The sequence below is a fragment of the Xyrauchen texanus genome, chromosome 11 (genome assembly GCF_025860055.1).
Source record: "Xyrauchen texanus isolate HMW12.3.18 chromosome 11, RBS_HiC_50CHRs, whole genome shotgun sequence".
Taxonomy (NCBI): Eukaryota; Metazoa; Chordata; class Actinopteri; order Cypriniformes; family Catostomidae; genus Xyrauchen; species Xyrauchen texanus.
The window spans coordinates 21,506,657-21,527,080 of NC_068286.1; the positions used below are offsets into that span (position 1 = coordinate 21,506,657).

At 36.7% G+C, this 20,424-nt stretch overlaps 1 protein-coding gene across 7 annotated transcripts in view; it reads right to left on the reverse strand.

The window, feature by feature from the left end:
• Nucleotides 1–15: 15 nt before the first annotated feature.
• Nucleotides 16–20,424, reverse strand: part of LOC127651285 (GRB2-associated-binding protein 1-like) — a 149,068-nt gene continuing 128,659 nt past the window's right edge. Inside the window, exons 8-12 of one of the 7 annotated variants that reach the window (XM_052137049.1) lie at nucleotides 14,110–14,193; nucleotides 11,609–11,702; nucleotides 5,713–5,788; nucleotides 4,490–4,633; nucleotides 16–1,965 (exon numbers count right to left, since the gene is read on the reverse strand). In XM_052137049.1, the coding sequence (XP_051993009.1) occupies nucleotides 1,807–1,965; nucleotides 4,490–4,633; nucleotides 5,713–5,788; nucleotides 11,609–11,702; nucleotides 14,110–14,193 (557 nt within the window). In that variant the 3' untranslated portion in view covers nucleotides 16–1,806. Of the gene's footprint in view, nucleotides 1,966–4,489; nucleotides 4,634–5,712; nucleotides 5,789–10,695; nucleotides 10,823–11,608; nucleotides 11,703–14,109; nucleotides 14,194–20,424 lie in introns of those variants that run through there. The other 6 variants (XM_052137054.1, XM_052137047.1, XM_052137048.1 and 3 more) reach the window with 6 other exon arrangements.

The following is a 20,424-nucleotide window of genomic DNA, read 5'->3' on the forward strand; positions in this document are numbered from 1 at the left end:
TAAAAAATACATTAAGTAAATTCCTGAAGTATCTTTTATTATATAGAGTTTATTTTAAAATGCAAATTTCTTTTGGATTCATTAAAAAAAGATGTAAAGCATCAGGTTCTGGGGTTTGCAAAGAAAAAAAAAATTAGTAGGAGGGAAACAAAAGAGGCACAGCTTTGAATCAAAAGAAGACATGCTTGAAAAGCCTATATAGATATATACAGCTAAAGCCACCAGTGGTGTTGCAACACATGAACTGTGTCTTCTTGGCTTATGAATGGTAGTAAGTAGAGCTTTTTTTATATATATATATATATATATATATATATATATATATATATATACACACACACACAGTTATGTTCTATTCTGATGTATTCTGACATGAGCAAAAATCACTTAACGGATGTTATTTACAACATTCAAAAAAGTTGCAATTGTAAGGCAATTAGTCTCCATGAGCTGTGGAACTCCATCTGCAATAAATTATGAAAGTGACAATAAAATGCTCTGATCCACCAGACACATACAGAATGTAGAAGAGAAGGAGAAAGAAAAAACATTCTGAAACTACTATTCCCCCCTCTGTGAAGGAATCTTATACAGCACAACACCTATAATATCTTGCATTGTAAGCAATTTCAAAAGGTTTCTGAGACCAAGTGAACTGCAAGACTAAAGATACTATCCATAGCTGCAAAATAAAATAAATGAAATCTGTGTTAAACTTTTCAGTAAGTACCTGACCTTAGCGCTTTTGTAAATTGATACCTTGGTTTGAAGAAAAAAAAAAAACATAAAATATGAAAAAACAAAAAACAAGAGAACTTATCTGTTAAAAAACAATCACAGTTCCTGATTCCACCATTAACATTTCATAGTTACTGATACCATCTTAGACCGTGTAGACTTCTATCCTGCAGAATCCACACTCTAGCCTTAACATACAAGATATTACATACAAATAATTTTTCCATGTACATAACACTTTATATAGTCTGTCTGCTGTCTGAAACGCAAATGAAATAAATTTTCAAACAAACTCTTTCACCTTAGTAGATTTGCTGTCCAAGCAATTCAAAACTTTTTGATTGTACTTCTGAATTACACGAGGCACAAAATTGAAAAGAAAAATGGAATAAAACGAAACCTAGATGTATTAAAATTTCAGATTATCATGGAATTATACACAAAGAATATTTAAAGGGCCATTCACATCGAATGCTTTCGAAAAGTGAGTATCGGAAAAGCTAGACACAGTGCAACGAAATTCAAGTTCTCATAACTTGACACGTTATCTTAAAAACATGCCATTCCTATGCATGTTTTCATGGAAAAATAATTAAAAAACTGTGCAGACTAATGTAAAAATGTTTTCTGTGTGAACGACCCCTAAGGCTCCTAAAAAGTATTACAAGAAACTCACCATGGCAGTTTTTGAACATCTTAAATAAAAGCAGTGGGGGGTATCAGTATTATGAATAATGCTGCTCTGTTAGAACAATTTTCACTTTCAAGGCTCGGCAAGTCCTTGAGCCCCTGTGCAGAGTACAGTCCATACAACTTAAGAGTCTGTCATCTTATACATGAGGTTCCCTCAGATCAGCTCTCCCTGGCATGGGTGCTGTCGTCTAGCAGGAAGCAGTGTAAACTAGCTGATCTGGGAGCTGTGACCTAGGCGCAGTCACACAGCTGTTTCTAAAAATCAAACCTGGAGGCGCAAAAGGGGAGGCTGGAGGTTCCAACTGTGTGCAGTGTCCTCCATTCCTCAGCCTACCGGGAGTCCTGATCGAGCCGAGAGGAGATAAGAGATGGGTGTCATTTGGGCCCTTTGGTCGGAGTGTCTGTCTCCGTTGACTGCCGTCCATCACTCCAGGCCTCGCGCGTGCTCTTCAGAGCTTGCGTTCGATGCTGATCCACCACCACGTAGTCGACCCGCTCATCTGACACAGAAATACCAGTCCCGTTACTCTTCTTCTGCAAGGTGGAGATATGGAAAAGTTGAAACAAAGAAACGTTGCAGACAACTATAAGTAAACCATAAATTTCCCTGAAAAGTGCAAGCACTGTGGCTCTCTTGCGTCGACATTTAAATGTCAACATTAATTGGAATTTAAAGAATACAGATATGAATATTTCTGCTGTTGAATAAATCAATCTACACTCAATACCCCATAATGACAAAGCAAATATATTTAATCAATATTGCAAGAGTACAATATGATTTAGGGCCATATAGCACGATTGCAAGTGTGATATTGCTTATATACATCACTTCAATGAACAAGTGCATTTTTAAAAAATTAGGAAAAATTGAGTAGTCATAAAAACGCATTTGTGCACGAAACTACATTCTTACGCGATGGACCAGAATCTGCCGTTTCTGGTTCAAACCAAATGATGCGTCCAAGCCTCCGTTAGTAATTCAAAAATGTCACTTCAGAAATAATATCATGGCTTGTGCTGTTTCTAACAAGTTATTGGATAAACAAGGATGTATGTGTGTGTGCATGCGAGTGTGAGAGAGAGAGAGCGAGAGAGAGAGAGAGAGTGTGTGTGATCACCTGTTGCCACACCTAAGCAGAGATGATGTCAGCTTTCTAAAGATCAGCTTTCACGGTGGAAATATAGCATCCAAGCGGGGGTATTTCTCCTTATTTCGCAGTACCCAGTGTGCAGGAGTCGATCACTATAGAATCGCCTCTGCCATTTTAAACAGCACCCATTGTGTAATTAATCAGTCTGTTGTTTCTCTCAGCTCTGCTGAGCAGTAATGCCAAAGTTGTTCATTTAAAGCCGGTTAAAGCACTTTCCTAGCTTTAATAGTAGTAATAAAAGTGACCACGAAGAGCTGTTTTATGTAAACACTAGCTGAAACGGATTCTCCTAACTGGCTCTTATTACACCAAAAAATATTATTTTGCCACCAACTGCTGTATTGCAACATATGAAGCTCATAACACATATGCACTTACACTATAGTTTAGAACGGCATGAACATAAGCGGAGTGATACACACAGTGAAGCATCGGAGTGCTGATGGTGTCAGACCATCAGTGCTCATGGAACGCCTTTCAAACTGTTGTGTGTATATATATATGTATATATATATATATATATATATATATATATATATATATATATATATATATTTATTCCACATTAGTAGATTGATGTGGAAAAAGTAAACAATTTAAATCATTTTAGCATAAGTCTGCAACCTACCAAATGTGAAAAAAAAAAAAATTAAGGGGTCTGAATACTTTATGAATGCACTGTATATCCAATACTTGCTCCAAAATTGCTCCAGTGACAAATCATCGGTAAGGACCATGACAAATCATTAGTATGATTTGTTTACCCTCTTTAGTATTTTTTGTTAAGTCACGTAAATCACTAATAACTGAGCAATTTCGAGAAGACGTCTTGGTGCTGTTGTTGAAGGTTAGCAGCAAAAATACATTATTACAGTTATCACGATGAACATACATCTCTGTTGAGCTTTAAATTTGGTTTTTCACAGAACAGCGATGAGTGACAAAAGGCTAATTTATACTTACTGTTCGCCTACAAATGATGACGCAATGCAGTGAATTTGTTGTTCTACCAATGTGTTCGTTTGGTGATATTTCTCCTGTTCGTACACATCTCTGAAATCCTTGTCCTAGGAGAACTTGGTTGGTCAAAGAGCATTGATGATTGGTTAAAACTAATCGTGGGTGTGGTTTGGAAGAGACGTTTTTTATTTACAATGGTGCGTGCCAGCTGAGGAGTTATCTAGGTAACTGCGCTAAAACGGATAACTTTGAAGCCCATCTCAGAGATTGTGCAGAAGTTTACTTTTTTACATGATTTGCAACACAAACTCAACCAAAACAGTGTGGACAAAAAAAAAAAAGAGTGGAGAGAGAAATTGAGTTTTTAAAAGTGGAAGGAGCCGTGAAAGTTTAATAAAGCAAAGAAGTGACACGGTGCTAAAAGCGGCAATCCATGGAGTGAAAGACATGCATTAATGCCATTATTTGTTGCTGGAACAGTACGTTAAAAACAGTGAATTCACCCCAAATTAAATAACTTTAAAATGACGTTGTGCATAGTATTAACGCTGGCTTTGTTTGCATAGGGTTCTTGAGTTTGTCCAGGAGAAAAAAGTTTGGCTTCTTCCATAGTATAAATCTGGCCTAAGCAGTGTGCATAAACTACACACACCGACTGACTGTTACATCAAGCATACTCATATTTATATTTGCAGCTTTTGATGTATTTTAATCCTTTATATGGTAGAGTTAGCGCAATTACTCTTGAAAATGGGCACATTGCTGTTCATATACATTAAATATTTATATTATTCATAAACCAGCATTAACACCTGAAACAGCAAGTCCCATCTGAATTGTAGAATTTGCAAAAGCGTTTTGGGAATTTTCTTATATTTCTTCAAAAATGTAATATTATTTGTTTGTATTCTGCATTAAAAGTCAAATAAAAGTTGACAACGTACATTTATCCTTACCTTCCGAGGAGGAGTTGATGATTTCCCAGGGTCTAAGTCTAGATCCAGATACTCCACCTGCTTATCTCCCTTAGGCTTTATCATGGGACTGCCACCTCCATCAGCATTCATTGGTGCACCTAGCTTCATGTTCTGAGACACCAGCAACAATAAATAAATACACAAAAAGACAGAATAATGTGAAGGGCAAAGTTAAAGGTCAACAATGCAGTCAGAATTAGTCAATGAAAATCTTATACTAGTGGTATATTAATCTACGACACTGCTACTGTGATGTCATTGAACAGTTTGAAAGATAGTTTAGTCTATCAATGACGTGGTTGTTCACCTAACACTTGTTCTGATGATTAGATCTGCATTGAGTTACGTCCACATTAGCACATCACCAGAACATGCAGAGAGAAATAGGCCTAGGTTCTCAGAAATGTTTAAAAATATACATTTACCTTTATTCATTTAGCAGATGCTTTTATCCAAAGTAACTTACAAAATGAGGAAGGATACAACTAAAGCAATTCATCTTAAGGAGACACTAACATAACAAATGCAGCAATACAAAGTTTCAATTGTATTTGAGAAGTACTAGCCAAGACAGAGTTAACAAAGGACATCATAAATCTGTATTATTTCTGCAGGAATTTGTTCAAAAACAACTTTCCCTTCTGTAAATTTGTATCCATCCTCTAGAAGTGTAATTTGCAAAGAAGACCTACAAGATTATGACTCTTGATTTTTTTTAAATGAATTTCTATGTCCATGAGTCATAAATGCAGTATAATAAACACAAATATAGTTTATTTGTATATGTTTATTACAATATTAAGATTTATTTCACTCTGCATGATTAACTCAATACAAACCAAATCATCAAGTGACTGTCAGGTAGTAACAGCTGATAAAACACTGATAAAAGTAATGCATACAAATTTGATTTTAAAAACAAACAAACAAACAAACAATACAAACTGGTCTACCAAATACAATCTATGCAAATTATTAGCTTTGAGATAAAACATCTGGACATAAACTTGAAAATAATTGTTTAGTTGAAATGCAACTGGATGAGTTTCACTTATGCTGGAATGAACATGAGTTTATTCCAATACATAGTCAAAAGTATTCCAATAAAAATTTATTTTCTGCCTAATGGTGTTCGCTGGTTAAATATAAAAACACATCCACGCAGTGTCCACTTCAGAAACCCTGCTCACCTCCTCCAGATGGTCTAGACATGACACTTCTCTTTTAATAGGAGTAATGGGAACTGTACAGTAGAAGGACTCCTCTCTGCAGAATGGAGGAACAAGGAGGAGTGGAGCAGCAAAAAAATTAAAAAGATTTCAAAGAGGAAAAGGAAACAAATGGCAAAGTCAAGGAGAGACTAGAAATTAAAAAGTGCAAACTACAGTACAGATGAGAGCTGAAAGTAGCCAGACAAAATGCTTCACAGAAGAATGCAATGAAAAGCTACTGTAAGTGCAGAAAAAGAAAACGGGACCCTTCAGTTATATAAATGTCCTTAAATATTTGTTGTCAAATGATGCATGCAAAGCAATAAAAGCCACACTGTGCAATGTTATCAACACAACAGATGTAAATGTGTTTGTTTAGCTATGTAATATTCTTGGCACAGACATTTGTGCTGCTGGCTTGACATGTTAGAAAGAAAAAAAACAAAAAATCCATGCGTTAAAACTTCATGCAAATTGTGCTTTAATACAGATAAGTATCACTTTAATAAAAACAAACAGGAAATTAGAGGCCCTTCATCTTCTGGGGAAACCATAAATCCAGAGAATGAAATGGAAGAAAGACACAGCGGAAAGAAATGAAAGATAACTGAAAAGCGAAGACAGGAAAAGCAGCGAGGGGTCCTTCTATTCACTCTTCTGACGGACCACAAAATGTCGCAACTTACATTAGTAGTTTTAGATACAGGTGAAACTCGAAAAATTAGAATATCGTGCAAAAGTTCATTAATATCAGTAATTCAACTTAAAAGGTGAAACTAATATATTATATAGACTCATTACAAGCAAAGTAAGATATTTCAAGCCTTTATTTGATATAATTTTGATGATTATGGCTTACAGCTATGAAAACCCCAAATTCAGAATCTCAGAAAATTAGAATATTACATGAAATCAATAAAACAAAAAAAGGATTTTAAATACAGAAATGTCGGCCCTCTGAAAAGTATAATCATGCATATGTACTCAGTACTTGGTTTGGGCCCCTTTTGCATTAATTACTGCCTCAATGCGGCGTGGCATGGATGCTATCAGCCTGTGGCACTGCTGAGGTGTTATGGAAGACCAAGATGCTTCAATAGCGGCCTTCAGCTCTTCTGCATTGTTTGGTCTCATGTCTCTCATCTTTCTCTTGGCAATTCCCCATAGATTCTCTATGGGGTTCAGGTCAGGTGAGTTTGCTGGCCAATCAAGCACAGTAATACCATGGTCATTGAACCAGGTTTTGGTACTTTTGGCAGTGTGGGCAGGTGCCAAGTCCTGCTGGAAAATGAAGTCAGCATCTCCATAAAGCTTGTCTGCTGAAGGAAGCATGAAGTGCTCTAAAATGTCCCGGTAGATGGCTGCGTTGACTCTGGACTTAATAAAGCACAGTGGACCAACACCAGCTGATGACATGGCTCCCCAAACCAACACAGACTGTGGAAACTTCACACTGGACTTCAAGCATCTTGGATTGTGTGCCTCTCCATTCTTCCTCCAGACTCTGGGACCTTGGTTTCCAAATGAGATGCAAAATTTGCTCTCATCAGAAAAGAGGACTTTGGACCACTGAGCAACAGACCAGTTCTTTTTTTATTTAGCCCAGGTAAGACGTTTGACATTTGAAGCCCATGTCCAGGACCCGTCTGTGTGTGGTGGCTCTTGATGCAGTAACTCCAGCCTCAGTCCACTCCTTGTGAAGCTCCCCCACACATTTGAATGGCCTTTTCCTGACAATCCTCTCCAGGCTACGGTCATCCCTGCTGCTTGTGCACCTTTTTCTTCCACACTTTTCCCTTCCACTTAACTTTCTATTAATGTGCTTTGATACAGCACTTTGAGAACATCCAACTTCTTTTGAAATTACCTTTTGAGGCTTTCCCTCCTTGTGGAGGGTGTCAATGATGGTTTTCTGCACAACTGTCAGGTCAGCAGTCTTCCCCATGATTGTGAATTCAACTGAACCAGACTGAGAGACCATTTAAAGGCTCAGGAACCCTTTGCAGGTGTTTTGGATTAATTAGATGATTAGAGTGTGACACTTTGAGCCTACAATACTGAACCTTTTCACAATATTCTAATTTTCTGAGATTCTGAATTTGGGGTTTTCATAAGCTGTAAGCCATAATCATCAAAATTATATCAAATAAAGGCTTGAAATATCTTACTTTGCTTGTAATGAGTCTATATAATATATTAGTTTCACCTTTTAAGTTGAATTACTGAAATTAATGAACTTTTGCACGATATTCTAATTTTTCGAGTTTCACCTGTATATGGGAAGTACAAACTTGCATTATTCTATCTAGTCTTGGACCCTGAAAAAAAAAAAAATGTACAAAAGTGGAAAGTAAAAATACTTAATAAGGGAACTTAAGAAAGAGAAAGATCAATGATAGATAGAGTTTATGTTTTCTTTTGAAAATATTACCTGGGAACACTTAAGAATTCTCTTAAAATATCTTCAAGGTCCACAGGAGGATCCCTTGTTTAATATTTTGTTAACTACAGTAAGGCTACAACAATGCTTTTGCATTCAGAGAGGTAGGGTACGACTTGGCAGAATATTGTAGGCTTCAATCATTTGTCCTTGCACTTTTACACAATGACCGCAAATGAAGTTCCGACTACTATGGCGCGTGTTATGCTACTTACTTGCTCTGGCCCCGTTTATACTGGTTTTAAGATGTGCTTTGGGTGATCCGTCTAAAACGGGACAACGTTTTGAGATTTTTCCCCTATCAACCACATTCGAAGGTGGTTGAATACGCATATGACCACGTTAGGCTCATAGATTAAATGATCAACAATTTGAATAGCAGCGAAGCACCACCCACTCACCTGTCAATCAACCACTACACTTAAAAGAAGTGTTTTAACTTTGCAAGTTATGCATGGGTTTTAAAAGATAATACCAAGTTCAGATCACTAAAAAATTCTGATTTTTTTGTGCTTTATTATCATGCAGTAATACCACTGACATAGTGATTTATGTACACTCACCGAGCATTTTATAAGAAACACCTGTAAAATTACTTATTCATGCGATTATCTAAACAGCCAATCGTGTGGCAGCAATGCAATGCATAAAATCATGCCGATACGGTCAGGAGCTTTAGTTAATCATAATGAGGAAAAAATTTGATCTCAGGGATTTCGATCATGGCATGATTGTTGAAAGGGCTGGTTTGAGTATTTCTGTAACTGCTGATCTCCTGGGATTATCATACACAACAGTCTCTAGAGTTTACTCAGAATGGTGCCAAAAACAAAATGGCAGTTCTGCAGACGGAAAGGCCTTGTTATTGAGAGAGGTCAACAGAGAATGGCCAAACTAGTTTGAGCTGACAGAAAGGCTATTGTAACTCAGATAACCACTCTGTACAATAGGGCTAAAAACGATTAGTCAACATTATTGACAACGGCGACAATAAAAAAATTGTCTACAAAAATTTTCGTAGTTTAATGTAATTTAATGTATCATGAAACAAATGATGGTGCACGAGAGAAGCACTAAAGCTCATGCCTGACTGAGGAGAGGAAGAAAACACAGCTCATAGTCCAGATGCACACTCAACTTTCACAGCTTCAGGTGATGTAGATCGCAAAGTATGGGAATTATACAAAAATACCAAAAAAGTAAATACAGAAGCACTCTCGTTGTGGAATAAGTGGAGCAGGAGCTGCTGCTCCGCTGAAGCAAAACTTGCATGCCGAGTGTCTTTGAAGGAAACACATGCGTTACATCTTTAATGCAGTTATATTTAATGCATTATAGCTTTATTAAAAGTTCAAATAATAAGCAGGTCATGTAAATAACTACAAACTCCAAAACTGGCAATTCTCTGCGCAGTCAGCGCCTCTTCTATATACCGTATCATAATACAGTATATATGTGTCTGTGCATTTCTTATCGTGAAGAAAATGGCAATATGCAGCTTTATTAATAAGAGCGAGGTTTTTTTTGGTGAGTTAAAGATGGATTGATGTGAACTAAAGGGTGAAAGAGGGAGTCTTCGCCCCATTATACACTGCAACAAAATACTTTTTGATTTGTTTTTGTTTTGGCTTGTTTTCCCATATAAATATCTAAATCTCCTTTAAAACAATGCACATCTAATTGAGCAGCTATAATACAGAAGAAAAAATTGCTGTCTGAGAATATTGAATATAATACAAAAAAATACAAATATTTTTAAATATCAAAAAATTCTTTAAAAAAGATGCATTTACCTAAGAAGCAGCATATAAGATATTTAGACATGCTTTTATTGTATTGTATTGTAGTGAGCAGAATAGCATCTCAGAATGCACAACATGTTGAACATTGAGGTGTATGGGCTACAAAAGCAGAATATCATGTCGGGCACTATATTAGGACCACAGTGTTCTTAATAAAGTGCTCAGTGACTGTATGTTGTCATGAAATCAGAGACCCTCCCCTTTAAATCCGAACACAAGTGGACAAAAGAGACGCATATAATGACCAGGTGTAAACAGTGATGTGTTTCGTCTGTCCACTTGTGATCGGATGGCCCAAAACACATTTTAATACCAGGTGTAAACAGGGCCTTACAATATATATTTCAGATATAGGTCTTATAGGACTTATAGGTTTTTACTATCAGTGACTCTTGGTGTAGCTAGTCCTTTCCACTCTGATATGATTGGTGATCACAAGTAACCATGGTTATATCTCAAACATCAGATTCATTCACGCAGATGAGCAGTGCTGAAGCACAACTGAAATTAAAAAACCATGTTCTCCTGCAAGTAACTAGCAATTTTATGTTGTATCCACAGCACAGAATTCTGTAGTGTTCCAATAATATTGTTGTTAACTTGTAATAATATATACATTCTGAAAGCAATATATAACGGCTCTTCTCTTTCCAAACCTGACTGCATATAATAGGATATAACTGGAGTGTAACAGTAGCTGTGGTGTTTGGTTTTACATACTGGTTCATCTGTAGACATATTAGGGTGTTGCATGGCTACGTAATGCTCATCACAGTCCTCAGAGTCGGTGCTGGAGGCAGTGCTATGCACCGAGGGCGGTCTGGGAGGGATGGCATACCTAGAAGGGCTGAGCAGCAGGACAACATTTACACTGCCGCTCTTGCGCACACACACAAAGAATAGCATCACAAACTCTCGTTGTCTGGATAAATGCATGGTCTTAGCTGAACATCCTTGGAGAGAAAGAGCCTGATTTAAAGTGCAGGTGATTCCACAACACACTGCCAGCAACAAGAATTTTACTGACACACACTCATGTGAACAGACAAGCACACACACTCACACAAATGCTTTCATCTGCTTTCTAAACAAATGGGCTTTGTGTCACCTACATCAACAACGTATAACAGATAGTTCACCTAAAAAGTAAAATTATGTCATCATTTAGTCACCCTCAAGTTGTTCCAAACCCGTTTGACATTCTTTTTTTCATGGAACACAAAAGGGGATGTTAGGCTGAATGATAGGTAATAACAATGAAAGTAAATGGTGAATGAGGCTAACATTCTAGAAGTAGGCCAAATGTGTCTCAAACAAATGAGGGTGACTACTAAATGACAGCATTTTTATCTTTGGGAGAACTATCCGTTTAATTTAATAAATAATTCAAGAACACAATTCATGGAATAATTTGATTGTCATCACTGCCAGTTTTATGTTTTTAGAGTTCTAGGTAGTGATGACAGTTCAAATCATTCATGAACACAATTCATAGTTATTTTATTTTACAATTATGGGATGCTAGAACAAGACTATAGAAATGCATGAGTGATTAGTTATTTAGCCTGTGGAAACCATGCAGTACCATGCCAGAATGCTAATTTTTTTCAGAGGAAACATGCCTGACACTTACTCTCTGGTGAAGGACCTGGTTACAGGAGAACGGATTGGTGCTTGAAACTCATCCAATTCAGGTAAGGGCTTGATCTCCAAAGGGGCAGGTTTTACTGCAAAAGAAGAACCAGTTTATTGCTGAAATAGTTTTTCTAGTGCTGTAATGACATCAAAAGTTCAGTCCAAGTACATAAATACTAGTCATTGTAAAACAAGGTTGTTGTGAATTCATTGGCTTTTGCTTCAAACTAAAAACATTAACCTTCACTGTCTATTTCAGAATTGTTAGGTTTGATTAATCAAGACAAACTTAGCATTATGGAAATAAACTGCATACTTTCGGCAGAGCACAGGTATCTCTGGAATTTATGATGCATGTTCCTGTGAGGCAAAATCTCAATGTGGAGAAAAAAATATTCCACTTTATTGGGGAATTCCATAAGCAGCTGATGTTAGTCACTTAGCCAGTAGAGGGCCATGTCTATCATTTCCTTTTAAAGACAGTCACACAGAAAAATTTTCGTCTGAGTTCAGAATGGCATACTACCATACTATTTGTATGTATAGATATATACAGCAAAAATAGTAAGAGTAGTAAGGAAGTATGTCTTCTGAACTAAACCAAAGTAAACTTCCTCAGCGGGACAAGTACACTTCACTCCATTTCATTGTTTTTGTTTCTAAAAACAGACTTGGATAAATAAGAATCAATGAAAATACATGACCAATGCATTAAAAATCACTCCTAAGGGAAAAGATGAATAGCAAGTGTGCTGTTCCATAAAGGGCAAAAATGAGTGATAATTACACACATTCTCTCTCTCATATCAACAGCATCTGATTTAGTTCTCGCAGCTGGCCCGAAACTCTGCTAAGCTGAGAAGTCCAATCTGGCAACCGAGGAGTAGCTGTAGCTGGCTAAATCACACACCAGCTGGTGCAAGTGTGTGAGGGAAGAGTGCAAAACTGGTATGCATTTCAAATCCTGACTGAACTTTTTGGCTGCATAACATGGCTTGTGGGATTTTAATCCAATTAAAACACATTCATCCACAGTTGTACTCCAAAACACTAGGTAGTAAATAATTAAACATCTATTTGGCACCACTACTGCATCACTATGCTTGTGAAAAATGTGTCTTGTGACTTTTGTATTCAGATTAATTCTTTTGGATTCGTGCTGTTTTTAAACATTAGAACGCATCCTTTATCTATGTCATGCAATACTGAATTGGTTGTTTAGGAAGAGAATACGAGCCAGCAAAACAAAAACAAGACGTTGATTAGTGCAACTTTAAGAAAATATCATAAAATGTATATATGATAAAGTCCAGAACCCTGTCAAGGGTGCTCACACCCATAAAAGGCAACCAGCAGTCCTTGGCAAAAATGCCCTGATGCTATTAGACAAAAGCAACATTAGGGGCTGTTCTCACATGACACGTTCATACATCAAAAAAGTGACAATGAAATTGATGATTGATTGCTCTACTGATTTAAAACAGACATTGATCTGTTGCAATTCATTTCAAACTATTTTTAAATACACTGACACAGAGCATTTAAAATGTGATGCTAATGGTGCGAGACATGCCATAACAGCTAAAGACGTCCGTACAGTGCATATTTACATAGACAAAAAATACAGCAGATGGTTGCAAGAAAGTGTCCTGTGTGAACGGCCCTTTGGGAAGCTACCAAGATTCACAGCAGACACCAGGTTTCCTCTTTCACACTGTCATGATAGGATTAATTCGCCTACAGTCAGCCCTTGTCAATATGAGTAAAAAATGCTTATGTAAATGGTGTTGGTTGAGTGTTTATGTTTGATAGTGAGAGGCGTTTGTAGAAACACAATGAAATTATGAGTGTGTCCAATCAAAAAAGTTAATTAGTAAGTTTGACCCGTAATTAAGCATAAGATTCCCTCCACAACCTAAAGTCAACATTGACCACATTTACTAACAGGACTAGTTCACATAAATGAAAATTATGTAATTATACATCAGTCATTCACGATACATTAGATTCCAGATTAATAAAATCAAAACCAACCTAACAAATTGTTGTTGAATATCCCGTTTCACTCAAATACTGTATGTCATATTGACAAGCTTCACTCTACCAGTGTCTATAATTTACTAACATAAACTGTATTTTCCATTAAAACAACCTGATCATCCTTTTTACAAACAAAACCCAAGTGTCTAAAGAAAGAAATCAATCTGTGTGCACAACAAAGACAACGAATAGACAGCATCAGTGGCTTAACTGTGAAATGAATTGAATTCCAATTTTGTCTCCACATACTGCAGGTAATTAACTTTTTTCATAATGTACGGTTCACTTGCATCAAGGTCATTTTACAGCTGCCAGGTATGCAATGGAGGCCACAATTTTTTTATTAAATATTCCTTTTGATATGTAGTTCTATAATACAATGTGTTGAAACCTTCAGAAGGTTGCACCTCAGTGCAGATAAGGTAGACAGTGAGAGAAGCGTTCCGTCGAGGTACATACCCTTACGTCGTCTTGAGAATTCACCTATGGTTTGGGAGTCGGTTCGCTCAAGACCGACAGCTCTGTTTATTTTAGGGCTCTGACCTGAATTGGTGAGAGAAAACTTTTTTGTTACATGAATTCTTTGAAAGATTTTTTTCCTAATCCTCACACCATGCAATGTAACAAAATCAGAACCACCTCCATCACAAATTTCTCTATTTTGCCACACAGATATGTGTTGGGCTGCTGTCATGGCAACAACTCTTCATGCATTTAATTCATGCAATGAACAAGACTCCCACACAAAGACGGACTTGGGCGAGACATGCACATTGGGTTAAACAGACAGACATGGGTGAGTACAGCGTTCACAGTAAACCAACCAACACCACAACACACCAGCATGTCACTCAGCCAGACAGCAGGGTACAGTCTTCTGAATTATAACAAAGACTGAACCGACTAGCTGCTTTTTTTTCTGCTAGTGTACCCACGTAGCCACAAAATGGCTACAAGTCAACAGTAATGATGGCTATAATTAAACAACAGACCCAAAACAAAAGAGCAAAACACCAAAAATTATTTTAGGATTGAATGAGAGGTGAATAGTCAGGGTTCAATACAGAGAGACACAAAGTTAGAAACCAGAGAGATTGGACATTTTAATTTAGCTGGAAAGTCAATATTAGAGCAGCGACTCAAAGGATATTGAGAGAGAACAACACAAACTAATACAGAAAATACCCAACAACTGTATTTATAATGTCACCAAAGCCATTTGAATCACACTATGAACATTGAAAACTTGAAAATACACAACAAATACAACAAGCTGAAGTGGAGGAAAGGACATAAACTCCATTAACAATAAGCTGGTATTGATCTGTGATGAGTGAACGGTGAGAATTGTGCTTGGCCCATGGTTAAAGTGGTTTTGCATTGCACTTGATTTTAAAGAAAAACTACAGTTGCTCAAAAAGAAGTTGGACACTTAAGCCAAATATTGCATTGACACTTTTCAAGAAAAAACTTTCATAAATAGAAATTTGTCTTTAATTTTTCATTAAGAGCTAGCAATTTCCAGCCACATGCCACAACAGTGACCATGGGCAATTTGAGGTGGGTGTGTCCTGCGACTGGACAAAGTTAAGGAAAGCTTAACTTCATGCTTATGAGTGACGTGACAGTAGCTACGTTTACTTCAGTGTTGGGGAGTAGCTAACTACAAGTAGCCACAAAACTAACTATACATTTTTCTGTAGCTTGACAGTAGCTCAGCTGCTTTTAAAGGGTCATGAAACACTAAACTACATTTTCTGAGATGTTACTAGATATTTAAGTATCCATTCATTTAATTTTAAGAAGAAAGTGGTTAATTTAGGGATTTTTTGTGCAATTTTCGTCTTACGGGTTTAAAATCAACATCGAGTCAACATCACATGATGCGACGTGTCCCTGTACTATAGTGTATCATCATGTCATCAGTGTCTCATAAATATTAATGAGATGTGTGGCCTTATCCTATGAGAAAAGGCTATCTCATGATTATTGATTAAACCACGTGACCGGTGCTTCAAACTCTCAAGTGAGAGTCTCAAATTGAGTTGATAGTACCGGGATGTACCCCATGCGCCACCCCTGCACACTGCTGACAGAGGGACAGAACAGTATTTAAATCATTGCCAAAATCTTTTAAATGTTTGTGTAGCACACATTTATTAACATGAGTGTTTTGAGATATGCGGTGAGGTGGACTGTCTATGAAAGGGGCTCATCTGAGACGCAAGTGTCCCAGACACAAACCATGTCGATTCATCCATCCATCATGTAAGTGTATAAACCAATCTAATCACTTATATTTGTGAATCAAAGTCTTGGATAAGTCTCAAAAGTTATTAAAGTGTAAAAAAAAAAAAATCATTTTTCAATACAGAGTACATGGCTTAGCATTTATTTGTGCATCAAATTACAGATATAAAATGACCAGTGTGTTTCTGTGCACAATATTGTGAGATTACAAAACAGTATATACATTATTTGAGCATTCTGCTATGAGCAATTTTGAGAATCTTTGATGTTAATTGCATTAATGAAATAAGAGTGACTAGATCAGACAGTTATTGTGTTCCTTCTTCCTTTAATCCAATGGCAGTATCTTTTGAAAATATGGTGAGAATTCAACTGTGCTGAAACAGGGGGTGTTGTGATCCTTCAAGAGAAAAAACGGATGGCCTTCAACATATTTAGTTAGACTTGAACTTTGCCAGCTTTACAAATCTTACAATTTGTCATACTTTATCCTGATATTTAGTTAGAGCCGGCATGGGCAACTGAGAAATAACAGATTGCTCCACTCTTTTTCCTCTGCCCCACCCCACACACAAGGGGAGGGAGGGGCCCTTGTTCTAATAGCTGTCCACGCCCAGTTGAGTTGGATTTTTCAAAACGGTTGTGAGGTGGACTTGAGCTGAAAGAGAGGTGTTTCCTTTAAAAGAGTGTAGCTTTTCCAGTAGCGAACAACATTTTCCAGCAAGTAGCGGTGTAGCTACATACTTTTTTGGTCAGATTATAACTAGAAGCCTTCTATACACTAGTACCCTTCTTCTACTAGTAGGCTCAACTGGATAATAAGAGGCTGTCTAATGGTTACATTAAGCAACCAACCACAGTTTGCTTTTTTTTTTTTTTTAGTTTTACAAGACGTACAGGAGTGGGCAAATCTGAAAATGATGAAAGGGCACCATTCTGTTCTTTGACATCTTCACTTAACTAATTCATAGGGACAGGCGGATCGATCCAAAAGTATCCACACACAAATTATATATTATAATATTGATTGTAAAAAAAATATATATTATTATTTGGTTACCATGAACACATATCACAAGCTTCAAATTGAAATAAAAATAATTAGGCTATATTAGCAAATACTTGTGCAGGATAGGAACTATTTCTTCTTCCGCTCATCTTAACGTGCATAAACACGGAAAGACACAAGTAGACAAGCACTTGCACCATCGTAACGCTCGTTCAAAAAAGAGGGAGCAGTGTCTTGTAGAGGTAATGAGAGATAACAGAGGTACTGCTTCTGGAGTAAATTCACACTAAATAAAAACATATCTAAAGGTGACATTTATTATAATGTGTTTGTGTGATATTTTTAAAAGTTTATTTAAATTAAAAGTTGTTAGAACTTTTGGTTCTATGCAGGAATGGTTCTCAGCAGGAAACCGATGGAGTGCGTACTCCAGGTAGGGAAGGAGGTTTTGCCCCAAGTGAAGGAGTTCAAGTACCTCGGGGTCTTGTTCACGAGTGAGGGGACAATGGAGCGGGAGGTTGGCCGGAGAATCGGGGCAGCGGGGGCGGTATTGCACTCGCTCTATCGCACCGTTGTCACGAAAAGAGAGCTGAGCCGAAAAGGCAAAGCTCTCGATCTACCGGTCAATTTTTGTTCCTACCAATTTTTAACACTAATGACTCAGACTTTGACTCGAGCATTGGGTGCATTTTGACTTTGAGGAGAGGACTCGTTAAACTGTTAACTTTTGCGTTGTGTCCTATTATGGCATCAGATCACATGCATGTCATGCCATGTACCGGTAGCGCGAGCGCGAATCTTTGCACTCGCATGCAGATTTCGCTTTCACTCAAAATTGGACGCGCACTCTCAAATCTCCCTGCTCTCGTTCAGAGTGCGTGTGTCACTCAAAACATGTCATGTGTACTCTGAAATCTATTATAACGCAAATTAAATCTGCCTCTGTTTATTCATACAAACATTCTTCTTCTGTAGACATGGTATAGCGAGGGAGACAACCGGAGTTTGAGGAATCAACTCACCATTTGGTCGGTGGTGCATAATACATGGTTAATGTTGTACTGTAAGAATGATATTCTGATGCTCACTTACAATGAAAGAGACATGAGCAAATCAAATGATAGAAACCGTTATCAAAGAACAGGTTTTCGACTTAAGTCGTCTCAACACTTTCACCACAGTCGAAAATTACCTGCACAAGTTTGTCTAGAACGCATAAAGGATTTTTCAGAATCTATGTGGTGGCACATACGTAGAACATTTTAAATGATGTGGAACAAAATCGCGAATCATTACTACGAGTTAGAATAATTCTAATGGGAACATAAGATCATGTCGACGTGTATGTTGACGAGAGTGGCTCGTGTGATGTGAGTTTATCACAAATGTAGGCTAAAAAGTTAAGTAATCCCATTGCTATAAGGACAAACATCCATCCATCCCTCCATCCATCCATGAAAAATCATGTGAATTTCTCCAATGCCTGAATTATAATGCATTTTGATAATATAACATTAGAGGACAATAACTGATAAAATAAATAAATTTCAGATAAATGGCATGAAGGCACTGATGTTTACAGTGGATAGTTATTTTTCTGACATCTCATTTTTTTATTCCCTTGATTATTGTATAGGCCTATATACAACATTGAGATAGAAGACAGGATTGTGATTTTTTTTTGCTTATTTTATGACATAGACAAGGACTCGTAACGACAGTTAGTGGTGACTCAACTAGGACACAATATTGGTGACTTGGACTTCAGAAGTGAGGACTCCGACTCGACTTGCTTACAATGCAAAGTCACATTTAATTGAACATTTTGACTATATTGAGACAACATCAAATAGCCTTTCCTTAGTCCATCAGATATTTGTAGCCCAACCTCTGTATTTGACCTGTAAAGCTGGCACAAGTCAGAAGATACAATGAACCATACAGATGAGGGCAGAAACAAGCCAGACTCTCTATTCATATATTATCCAGACTAAATATTGTGACAAAATGTCACGCCAAAGACAGTTTGTCATAAAAATGTGACCTTTAGGGAAGTAGGAGTGGGTAGGAGGATTGAAAAGTGTGAAGTATACCTGTAGAATAAAATACATATTTTTTTTAAATGGTGTTTAATGTCATTTTAATCTTTTCTGGTTTTTATTTTAATTTGTTTCATTTTATGGCCATTATAAAATGAATTATTGTTACTATTTATTACATGTTTATTGTATTTAATTAATACATTTATTGATTAATAAATGTTAGTGTAAATGTTGATATTATTATTATTGGTTTTATAGTAACATCACAAAAGTTTGCCTCATTAAGTAGCTTCAATGTATCTAGCTACTTTTTGAAAGTAGCTTGTAGTGTAGCTAACTACTTTTTCAAAAGAGTAGCTTGACTGTAGCTTAACTACTTTAAATTATGAGTAGCTAGTAGCTTTTCAAACTAGTTTCAAAGTGGCTTCCCAAACACTGGTTTACATGCAACCAAATAATCCGTTAATAATCTGACTGACAACTCAATCGGATTGAAAAGCCTTCAGTAAACACCTGAATCTGGGAAAAATTATCAGACTAAGCTTGATCCGAAATTGAAAGGTGTGGTGCAGATCTAAAATAATCTGTTTAAAAGAGGAATATTAGCCATGTAAATGTTTGAATCCGACAACTTTCTTATAGAGCCAGAATGATCTCAAAAACAATATATTTACTAAATACAATTCAGAAATGCACAGCAGAATTCACATTCACAAAATCTGATTCATAAATCCAAAATACAAGAACTAGAAAGATACATATTTGAAAAAATTATTGGAATTTACTTAAGTGAGAATTACTTTTTTGTGGGCAATTGGGGAAATATTTGTGCTCTTGACTTTTGTATTTATGAATTGTATTTTGGATTTATGAATCAGATTTGGTGAATGTGAATTGTGCTGTGCATTTCTGAATTGTATTTTTGTAAATATATTCTTTTTGAGATCATTTTGGCTCTATACCTTGTGCTCATGCGCAGTGCGTTTATTTGTTTATTACATGATACTCTTCGTAGGATCCTAATTTTTACAAAGCAATGACAAAACGCAAAGGGTATGGGGGCTCGTACTGAATATTCTGCAGTACACATACTGTATGTTCTTTCATGACATAATTTAACACTCCAAGTGCCCATTCACTTAGCAGTTTTAAATTACTTTTTACTTCTTGAATTATTAAATGCTCCATTCCTCTATCATTATCGCTCAGAGATTTTTGCATAGCATTCCGTCGGCAGCTATTGCTTTAAATCCCTTTAAATTTTTTTTTCCCACTACACATCTATACTCCTTTAATGACAACAAGGACAACACTCCCCTGCCTGTTTTTACTTTTTACTTGCATCCAGAGATGCCTGCGGTTATATTGGAGCAGGAATGGGCATGAGGCAAATATGGTTGAGCCAGACAGGATACTGGACTTTTTAGACACTTTTTCTAATTCTTCGTTTGCTGAGTAAAGTGAGAAACATAA